This window comes from Bacillus rossius, chromosome 17 (assembly GCF_032445375.1).
Source record: "Bacillus rossius redtenbacheri isolate Brsri chromosome 17, Brsri_v3, whole genome shotgun sequence".
Taxonomy (NCBI): Eukaryota; Metazoa; Arthropoda; class Insecta; order Phasmatodea; family Bacillidae; genus Bacillus; species Bacillus rossius.
This window is the reverse complement of record NC_086344.1, coordinates 9,775,846-9,787,452: the sequence shown is the minus strand read 5'-3', so window position 1 is coordinate 9,787,452 and position 11,607 is coordinate 9,775,846. Positions and strand designations below refer to the sequence as shown.

The window sequence follows — 11,607 nt, the reverse complement described above, 5'->3', positions numbered from 1 at the left end:
AAATTAAGTTTCTTATCTGTTCACCCTATCCAACCTTCGGGTGATAAAAACAGTTTGCCTTTTGATGGAAATCGGGTTTACTACCGAAAGTTACCAACAGGAACTTTGATTCGACGAGAATCTGTCTCTTATTCTCTTGAATTAAATAAGCTATTTTGTACTGCCTGCATGTGTTTTGTGTCTGACGACACAAAAAAAAGGAGGAGGAAGAAGTCCATTTATTGATGGTGTTACTCCGTCCAAAAAATATATTTATGAGCAACTCGTTAAACATGAGGAAAGCCACAGTCATGAGTTAGCCGTGTCGCCCTGCTTACAGCAAGCAAGCATAAAAAAAAAAAAAAAAAAAAAGGGAAATGTGGAACAACATCTCACGCGAAAGAATATGCAAGAGATTTCCAATAGGCGTCTGGTCCTGAAAATAATAATTGATATAATATTATTTATATCTAAACAAGGCATTGCTTATCGTAGAAAAAGTGAGGCCTTGTACTCATGAACAGATATCGCTGACGACAACCAGAAACAGAATCACGGAAACTTTTTAAATTTAGTTGTCCTGTTGTCGAAGTATGGGCCTACATATCCGAGGCAATTACTGAAAGTAAAAAAAGAAAAGACTCAGGAAAAGGTAAGGGTCGAAGTAGGCTTGTTACCTTTTTGTCAAAAACCACTATAAATAAATTAATAAATATATGTGCACGTCAAGTTAAACAAGAAATCGTTATAGAAATCCAGGCGGCTAAATCTTTTGTCCTCAATGTGGATTCTTGTCAGGATGTTGGCGTTGTTGACCAGGCTGAAATTTGCGTACGCTATGTTAAAAGTTCATGCCTTTGTGTCCGATGTTTGTATCTGTTACAATACAATTATATTTTAAGGGTTCTCTTGGACACTAGATGCTAGAAGTGAGCATGATAGCTGTTCCAGGAGAAGTGGATCCGCGGAAAGCACAGATAACTGCATACACTCGTCTGTTCTGTCTGTGCTACATTTCCAGGTGACTGCGACATTACTGAACGTTGCATAAATGATAAAAACAATCAAAATATTGTATGAAGTGTACACACACCATTACATCCACAATATATTTTTTACAGATAGTAATCTAATTGTATACAACTTCATTTAATTTTTAAACATACATCTTTAAACCAGTTTGTACATACAAGATTATCCTAAAAATGGAAAAATATAAATAAGTACAGTTTAATTAAGGAAAAAGTAAATGAAAAAAAAAAGTGTAATTTTGCTTGAATGTTGTAATCATGTAAAACAACTCCTGGCACTAGAAATGTCTTTCAGCACTATTCAATGTGGGCTCCAACAAACTGCCATAATCACAGTCACTCGAATTGGATATTTCAAATATAGGGTCGGGAATCGTCACTCCTACTGGTGTTGGGCACATTGCCACAAGCCCCCTGCGGTGACTCCTTGGTGCCCCGCTTGGATTTCTTCTCTTTGGCCTTCTCTCGGCCCATCCTCCAGAACTCTTCAAACTTAGCGTTAATGTCCACCTCAGACTTGCACGCAGCCCCTGCGGTCCTGTCGACACCTGGACCGTCTTCGATGTTCTCTTCGTCCACCTCCTGCAACATCACACCGCACGTCATCCACTGCCTTCCGTCCTCTTGGACTTTCATATCACACAACTGCATGCCATGTTTCCTACACTGCTTTCTTGTCAACCTGGCCATTCTCTATGTTCTACTCGTAAATGCACTGCAATGTTAAACCTCAACTAAGAAAATGTCATTTTACCCTTTCACATTATTACATTTTTTTTCGTCACCTGCACCTTGCTCTACGCTTTATCAATATAATACAACACACTGCGTCTCATATACTACCCTCTGACTTATAACCACATTTGCATGGGTTATCGCTAAACTTGGCTCTCCTCGAGTTCTCGCATGCATTCTACATTCAGTAACCTCTGCTCCAAAATATTTATTTTGAAATATGTTGGGATGAAGTTATAATTTATAACTATCAGTTAAAAAATTCAATTCTCAAAAATACACAAATTAAAAATACCAAATCTCTGGAAACCTTAAGATAAAAAACAGGTAACTTAGAACTGTCGAAAATTGAAATACTCAAGACTGAATCCCCGTAAATTTGAATTTTTTTCTTAACTTGGAAAATCTTAAGCCTTTTCGTTCCTAGGTCTAATGCGTAAAAATTATTTTTAAATGTTTTTCAACCATTACTTTTGGTAAAACATTTGTCATGAAAAATTGCTTTGCTGCCCATAATCATGTGACTATTGGTACAAACAAATATTTATAAATTAAATTATTAATAAAAAATAAACAATATTTTTAAATACTAGGGTGACCCTCAGCTATAAATTATTTTCCAAAAGTTAAAATTGCTGCACCCACCCCCTAATCATGTTTTAATAATAATAAAAAAAAGGTTGTACAAAATTTCACTTGAATCGGACAACTACTAGACTACTTGAAGTTGGAAAAATCCTTAAAATACATGAGAAATTAAGTATATTTAATAACCCAACAATTTCTATAAGGAATACACTTTTTTTTAAAGCAATAGATTCTATAGGATCAAAACATAATGTGAAAAAAACATGTAACATAAATTTTTCCTAAGATACGATTTAGTAGCGTTTGGTTTTGGTCTTCGGCAACCATCTGTAAAACTAATTGTTTCCTTTAATATTTTGTGTGACTTTTAACTGTAACCCTGAATTAGTTTGAAACCTCTCTCTGCATCATTCACAACAAGTGTTTTATCAAGTTATTCAATTCCATTTTTATAACTAGGATCATCCTTCCATGTTGAAGGGTCTTTTTTGAGGAAATCGCAGGGCTGAGAGAAAATCTCACGAAGAAAGATTTTGTTACAAAAGATGAAAACTCGTTTTTAAAGAAAGAAAAATCACTTTGGTACAGAATATACCTCGTTAATTTTTTTATATTTTCTATTTTTTTTTGTCTGCTTCCAGCCTAACTTGAACCATATTTTTCTTAACCATGGTTGGAACAATGTTCTCAAATAAGGATAGAGCCACAGTTTCAGGAGCCAAGTACCAAAGATGGTTTGAAAATGTTGAAACAGCAGGCTTACTGATTTCTGGGTCAATGTCCTGGTAATTTATCTGTTGACGCATGAATAGGAAATCATGGTAAGGTGCGTTAATTGCACGTTATTAAATTAATGAAAACTCGCTTTAATTTCCATTTCTAATTTATTATAAACAGCTCTTATAAATTAATGTGTATTTACAACTATACACAAGCATGATTTCTAATTAGTTCCAGCATTGACCGTATCAATCAAATAATATGATCATACACATTTGTTTAGTTTTATTGCACTTTTAACGACCTGCAGGTTATTATAAACAGGGGCTCTAGTCATCAAAAGGACAACTATAACATTAGTTAAGTTTTAAATAAATACTAGGCAAAAAGCGTCAGTGAAAGTGAAGTAAGCCAGTAACTTCATGACACTGAATCATAACAAAGATTTTCACAAAGAGCATTTAATATCAAATTACTTGTTCAACTAAAAAAAAATAAATTGGAGTATTAAAGGTTATATTGTTAAGACCTATGTGGGAATAACTGGGTTCGTAAGTAATAGACCAATTAATTTTTTATTACAGTTTAATTAATTACTAATCGTTACATTAATAATAAATAATTGTACTTCAAATTGTCCGATCACAAATCACTAGCACTTAAAATTTTTTTATTGTCGAGTCACTCATTGTCTGTAAGGTTCTGCTGTTCGCACTAGTCACTGTAGCTAGGCTCAACAGTGCAACGAGCCACTCAGTCGCCGCACTCTCGCAACCCAGTCGCGCCACTCTCACTCACATCGCCGATGTCTCACTTCCCTTCGCTCGGAGCTCCGCAGAAGCCGGCGTGTGGTGCCCTTCTCGAACCGACGAGAGCGTCTGTGACGAGTCGCGTCATCCCGGGCCGGCCCAACACCCGAAGCATCGAGAATAGCGTCGCTTGCTCACGCCACTCCGCGCGGTGGCCCGCAGAATTCCCAAGGCCGCTCAACGATAGATAACGGCGCCGAGGCAGGACGTTGCGGGGGTTGCAGAGGGGGGAGGGGTTAGCTACGAACCTCGCAATCCGGCCAGGCACGCGTGGCATGTCTTACGTCAGTGGAGGCCACGTGATATGCGCGTGACTCCAGTAGCATGGCAGGGCCGCCAGCCAGCTCCGGACCTGGCGCGTGTCGCGGTCCTGTTTGCATTCGTAACAATATAAAAAGGTAGCAACAATATAAAAATGTAGTACAGGCTGTTCTCTGCCGCTGGGGACATAAGCACTCGATAGTAGTACCTCAAACATGGGCGTAGCAAGGATATATTTTTTGGATGGGACTTCAATTGATTTAGTTGTTGAGGAATATCCATCCCCTGGAAAAAAGCGGGGGGTCCGGGGGTCCTCCCCCGGGAAAACTTGGGGTTTGAAGGTGCAAAAAGGTGGTTTTTAGGCATTTTTCTTTCCTAAATATTCTAATTATAGTTGGTTGCAATATATAATTTATTTTTTATAAAAAATATTTTCAGAGAACAAATTTGTAAAAACACAGTGCTCACATTACCACGATTGGACTAAATGCACCATGCGCAACAAATGGGTTATATCACAGAAATCATATTTTTAATATAACTACGAAACTCAATATATTATTGGAGGGGACGAAATTGAAGACATTTATTATTGGGGGGACGTGTCCCCCCCGTCCCTCCCCGGTTGCGACGCCCATGCCTCAAACAGCCTTCCATTAAACCATGTTGCCCTATGACCACAGACCTGGGTCATCACATCCATACTCCTTACAATACACGTGCAACTGTCACACACATTAATTCCCTGATACCAACTCGTACATTGATAATAAATTAATAAATAATAATGTGGATATGGCACCATAGGCAAAACAATAATGATTTAAAACCATTAGGCTAAAATTGATTACCAGCCAAACAGTTTGCCAAAAAATTGCCAGCAGTTGCTTAAGGTTATAAGAATATTTAATTACTTGAATAATATATTGTATATCAACATTTTTGGTCAATAAATAGTTCTACAGTAGATGCCTTTACAACTTTACAAAATGGTGTTATCGTACCTTAATGTTAGTAGCAAACACTTTAAAATATGTTTTAACTAGTGATTTCATTATATGTAATTGTACATGCACATGTGCACACGTGTACAGTTACTTTAACACCCATATTCTCATTAGGTTTGCATTATGACAGACATTGTCAACTACTGTGAACCCACTTCATCTAGTAAAGTTGATAGAATGACTATCATAATTCCAATCATAAATTATTCAACAACTAACGAGAATAGAAAACCAACACAAATATTACTTTTCCAGTAAAACAATGAATTACTAAAACTATCCAAGAGTACAAAACGGGGACGCACCACAACGCCGAAATACCACAACGCCGAACGTACAATAACACCGAAAACCATAACGCCGAATGCCAAATTGACTACAACGCCGACAGCTAGAAAACTGCTGTGTACCACAACGCCGAATGACCACAATGCCGAAATACATTAACGCCGAAAAATGTCATTGTAGGACTGCCACAAAGGTTAGGTTAGGTAAGGTTAGCACACAAATTCATTCAATTGTTTTTTATTTTGCTCCTGTGGCACCCCTCCCCGCAGAAACATTTTTCGGCGTTACTGTATTTCGGCGTTGTGGTACACAGCAGTTTTCTAGCTGTCGGCGTTGCGGTCAATTTGACATTCGGCGTTATGGTATTCGGCGTTATTGTACGTTCGGAGTTGTGAGTAGGGAGAGCGTGTCGACTCTGGAACATAGGCGAGGGGGGAGCGGGGTAATCCGGGGATTATCCCATTTTTTATGGTTTTTTACGCATTTTTTATGGTTTTTTATGTGCAAATCCAGTTTTTTATGCGCTAATCCAGTGGCTAATCCGCTAATCCAGTGGCTAATCCGCAAATCCGCAAATCTCAAATTCGCTAATCCGCTAATCCGCAAATTCGCAAATCTCAAATTCGCAAATCGCAAATCCGCCATTTTGTATTTCTAGAAATTTCCACCAACTTCGAATCGTGACGTCATTATTCCGTGTCGTCTGCTGGAGGCCGCCATCTTGATTTATTCTGGCCGCCATCTTGTTTCGTCTGCTGGAGGCCGCCATCTTGATTTTTCCTGGCCGCCATCTTGTTTCGTCTGCTGGAGGCCGCCATCTTGATTTTTCCTGGTCGCCATCTTGTTTCGGCTGCTGGAGGCCGCCATCTTGTGTGACGTCATATAGTTCTGTTGGTCGCCACCAGGTAGCAGCAGGTATTATTTTATTTTAACTAAAATATTTTCAGTGCCGAGGCTGGGATTCGATCCATGGGACGTGAAAACGTCCAGGATGTCGTGGTTACGAGGCGGACGCCTTGACCACTAGACCACGAGACCAATTGGAATATGGTGGAATAAATAATCTATATATGCTACGTACTGACGGCAAGTTTATGATAAATGGGGGAGGGTGTTTTTGCCTTCCTTAATGCATACCTAAGGCGCCACATTTGAAATTAAAATTATTATACAGCCGCCATCTTTAATTCCAGCACAGACTACCAGATGGCGCCAAATTCAAAAATTAGTTGCCAGAGGCGCCGCCATCTTGGTTCTCAAGTTGGCTGGTAGATGTCGCTAGTATCGCGCGCCAAATTCAAAAATTAGTTGTCAGAGGCGCCGCCATCTTGGTTCTCAAGTTGGCTGGTAGATGTCGCTAGTATCGCGCGGCAAATTCAAAAATTAGTTGCCAGAGGCGCCGCCATCTTGATTCTCAAGTTGGCTACCAGAGTGTGCCACCGTCGCCATCTTTATTTCATATTTCAGCTGCCAGGGCACAGCACCATTCGATAGATCGAATGCTAATCGATATATTTACTTTTATTTCATATTTCAGCTGCCAGGGCGCAGCACCATTCGATAGGTCGAATGCTAATCGATATATTTACTTTTATTTCATATTTCAGCTGCCAGGGCACAGCACCATTCGATAGATCGAATGCTAATCGATATTTTTACTTTTATTTCATATTTCAGCTGCCAGGGCGCAGCACCATTCGATAGGTCGAATGCTAATCGATATATTTACTTTTATTTCATATTTCAGCTGCCAGGGCACAGCACCATTCGATAGATCGAATGCTAATCGATATATTTACTTTTATTTCATATTTCAGCTGCCAGGGCGCAGCACCATTCGATAGGTCGAATGCTAATCGATATATTTAGTAACAAGTGTTGCTACCAGAGGGCGCGATATTTAAATTTAAAAAATATTACAACCTTTAAACAATTCTCCGCCATCTTGGATTCAACAGCCCCACCATCTTGGAAGCACATGATACACCCAAGGACTCGTTCCAATACATGCACAGAGTGCACCGAAAAGATTGTTCCCTTACATGCACAGAGTGCACCATATTGAATGATCATGATATGTGTTCCTTTATATGCATCAGAAGCAGGCATAAGAAATATTTTCTTATAGGCATACTTTAGTGTTAGCTTTCCTGTAATGCATTTAATAATAGTGTAAGCTCATTATTATTATTTAGTGATAGTGAATTTATAACTATGATGTGTAGTCTCATTCTCTTCATCTCGACGTGGCGGAAGATTCTCTGGAGTGTAAGCTGAAAAAAAAAAAATAAATAAAAACTTGTGTTTGAATTTATAGTGGTATGCTGCTTTCCACATCACCTTAGAGACTATGTCTCAGGAGGTACAGCATTAGATGCGTTAACTCCTTTTTTTTATACATGGCGAGTTTCCCCGAGAGGCCTATTTTCCATGTTTAACAAGGGCGCAAGCATTATGCTTCACCGTCACTCTCTCCGAAGCCGCTGTCCACTCCATCATCTGGCTCCACTTGCTCTTGAGCCTCCATTACAGCTTCAAAGCATGCTATAATACCGTTGTAAAGGTATGTTAGAAACTCGTATTCCTCTGGAAATGCAGCGAACAAATTGATCGCGGAGACCTCTAGATGGTGTACTATCGCATCTATATTCATGCCGATGCAAGCATGAAGCGCATATTCAATGCAATCGCGCATTTCCTCAAAAGCAGCCATGTTCATTATGGAATTGTCAGAGACAGAATGAAGACTATAGTTGACCTGGTCTTGACGGAAAGATGACATGCAACAAAGTTTAACCACATTAGCATTTAAAATCAGGATAGACTCAAATTTACTTTAAATTATTAAACAGACTAGCATTTAAAGAAAACTATCAGATTCACTATCTGAACCGTGTAAATAAGATGAGTGCAATCTCTACATGTTAAACATACCGATGGTTTTATCTCCACATGCGCAGTACAGTAGTGCATGAGTTCTGTCCAACATTCTTAATGTTTTATGGCTGAAGGGGGAGTCAATGAATCGAAGTTGGTTGCCATCTACCCAGTTGGCCACTCCGAGCGGAGGAGGAGTTTGGAGTGCTGTTGTTTTCCTACAACTCGACTCGGAGCAGCAATGCTTATTGAGCGTACCAAGGTATGAGGATAGTACAAAAAAAAATAAACTGGAAAATTATAAAATAAAAAAAAAGTTAGAATCTCTTATTATGTGGGGAACTCAAATTCAGGGATCTAGACGGTAATGTCCCCATGGAAGCGTGCTAATTCCATCATCGGAAATGCTCCGCTTGTCGTCACCTGATGACAACGCCACCTTAGTCACGTGTTCAGTACAAACAATGTGATTTCGTGAACGAAAATGATATTGAGTCCCCCAAACCCGTGAATTTGTTTGCAAGCAATCCAGATATTGCTCAAAAAGTAGCGAGCTGAGTACACTGGCCTTCACACCCTTGGCTTTAAGCGTAAAAGCACCATCGTCCATCTTGTATGCATAAAGTTTGGGGCGAAGACCAACATACTCAGTAATGATGCGTCCAGCGGCTTCATCCTTCATGACACCAGTCATGCCGTGGTTGACTGATGGAAACCTTTGAGCATTATCTGGAGCATAATTCGAAGTGTCGAATCGAGAAGCCAAATCGGGGAGAATCGAAGAATACACATCGCGACACTCGATGTGGTACAGAAGAGAATCGGTATCTGAGTAAAGCAGGTGCAGAGATGGAAAGGGAAACTTAACCTGCATATAGTTATAGTGGAAATCATAGAGATGCAATTTGGATCAATCTAAGATGGCCACACCAGTGTAAAGGGGTTTGTTGAAGATTACCGAACCTTTGGCTAACTCAATGAGGACCAGATTCTCATCGACGATCCGCCTTGCCTTAAATGACGGACGACCTATCAACTCTGCCGCACCATATATGGTATCGTACCGCGAAAGAACTATGTTTTACATGCAAAAACACTGCAGCACTACCTTACGTACGGGGCCGTTCTTGACAATGTTCATCGTGTTTTGCGCTTTGAACAAAAATCCTGGATGGCGTCGTACGTACGGTATAATCTGAATTGCCGTGCTCAGGCAGCGAACCCCTTTGAGAAATCCTTCTATAAATTAATGAATAATTCCATTTTTGGCAAATCTTTGCAGTCGCCGCGTAGGGAGCGTGACATACGTGTGGTTTCGCGGTACGATACCATATATGGTGCGGCAGAGTTGATAGGTCGTCCGTCATTTAAGGCAAGGCGGATCGTCGATGAGAATCTGGTCCTCATTGAGTTAGCCAAAGGTTCGGTAATCTTCAACAAACCCCTTTACACTGGTGTGGCCATCTTAGATTGATCCAAATTGCATCTCTATGATTTCCACTATAACTATATGCAGGTTAAGTTTCCCTTTCCATCTCTGCACCTGCTTTACTCAGATACCGATTCTCTTCTGTACCACATCGAGTGTCGCGATGTGTATTCTTCGATTCTCCCCGATTTGGCTTCTCGATTCGACACTTCGAATTATGCTCCAGATAATGCTCAAAGGTTTCCATCAGTCAACCACGGCATGACTGGTGTCATGAAGGATGAAGCCGCTGGACGCATCATTACTGAGTATGTTGGTCTTCGCCCCAAACTTTATGCATACAAGATGGACGATGGTGCTTTTACGCTTAAAGCCAAGGGTGTGAAGGCCAGTGTACTCAGCTCGCTACTTTTTGAGCAATATCTGGATTGCTTGCAAACAAATTCACGGGTTTGGGGGACTCAATATCATTTTCGTTCACGAAATCACATTGTTTGTACTGAACACGTGACTAAGGTGGCGTTGTCATCAGGTGACGACAAGCGGAGCATTTCCGATGATGGAATTAGCACGCTTCCATGGGGACATTACCGTCTAGATCCCTGAATTTGAGTTCCCCACATAATAAGAGATTCTAACTTTTTTTTTATTTTATAATTTTCCAGTTTATTTTTTTTTGTACTATCCTCATACCTTGGTACGCTCAATAAGCATTGCTGCTCCGAGTCGAGTTGTAGGAAAACAACAGCACTCCAAACTCCTCCTCCGCTCGGAGTGGCCAACTGGGTAGATGGCAACCAACTTCGATTCATTGACTCCCCCTTCAGCCATAAAACATTAAGAATGTTGGACAGAACTCATGCACTACTGTACTGCGCATGTGGAGATAAAACCATCGGTATGTTTAACATGTAGAGATTGCACTCATCTTATTTACACGGTTCAGATAGTGAATCTGATAGTTTTCTTTAAATGCTAGTCTGTTTAATAATTTAAAGTAAATTTGAGTCTATCCTGATTTTAAATGCTAATGTGGTTAAACTTTGTTGCATGTCATCTTTCCGTCAAGACCAGGTCAACTATAGTCTTCATTCTGTCTCTGACAATTCCATAATGAACATGGCTGCTTTTGAGGAAATGCGCGATTGCATTGAATATGCGCTTCATGCTTGCATCGGCATGAATATAGATGCGATAGTACACCATCTAGAGGTCTCCGCGATCAATTTGTTCGCTGCATTTCCAGAGGAATACGAGTTTCTAACATACCTTTACAACGGTATTATAGCATGCTTTGAAGCTGTAATGGAGGCTCAAGAGCAAGTGGAGCCAGATGATGGAGTGGACAGCGGCTTCGGAGAGAGTGACGGTGAAGCATAATGCTTGCGCCCTTGTTAAACATGGAAAATAGGCCTCTCGGGGAAACTCGCCATGTATAAAAAAAAGGAGTTAACGCATCTAATGCTGTACCTCCTGAGACATAGTCTCTAAGGTGATGTGGAAAGCAGCATACCACTATAAATTCAAACACAAGTTTTTATTTATTTTTTTTTTTCAGCTTACACTCCAGAGAATCTTCCGCCACGTCGAGATGAAGAGAATGAGACTACACATCATAGTTATAAATTCACTATCACTAAATAATAATAATGAGCTTACACTATTATTAAATGCATTACAGGAAAGCTAACACTAAAGTATGCCTATAAGAAAATATTTCTTATGCCTGCTTCTGATGCATATAAAGGAACACATATCATGATCATTCAATATGGTGCACTCTGTGCATGTAAGGGAACAATCTTTTCGGTGCACTCTGTGCATGTATTGGAACGAGTCCTTGGGTGTATCATGTGCTTCCAAGATGGTGGGGCTGTTGAATC

At 40.0% G+C, this 11,607-nt stretch overlaps 1 protein-coding gene across 1 annotated transcript in view; it reads right to left on the bottom strand.

Moving 5' to 3' along the window:
* Positions 1-1,049: 1,049 nt before the first annotated feature.
* The window catches only part of LOC134541024 (uncharacterized), a 52,354-nt gene continuing 41,796 nt past the window's right edge, over positions 1,050-11,607 (bottom strand). Inside the window, exon 4 of the mRNA XM_063384164.1 lies at positions 1,050-1,592. Within this exon, the coding sequence (XP_063240234.1) occupies positions 1,365-1,592 (228 nt within the window). The 3' untranslated portion in view covers positions 1,050-1,364. The remainder of the gene's footprint in view (positions 1,593-11,607) is intronic.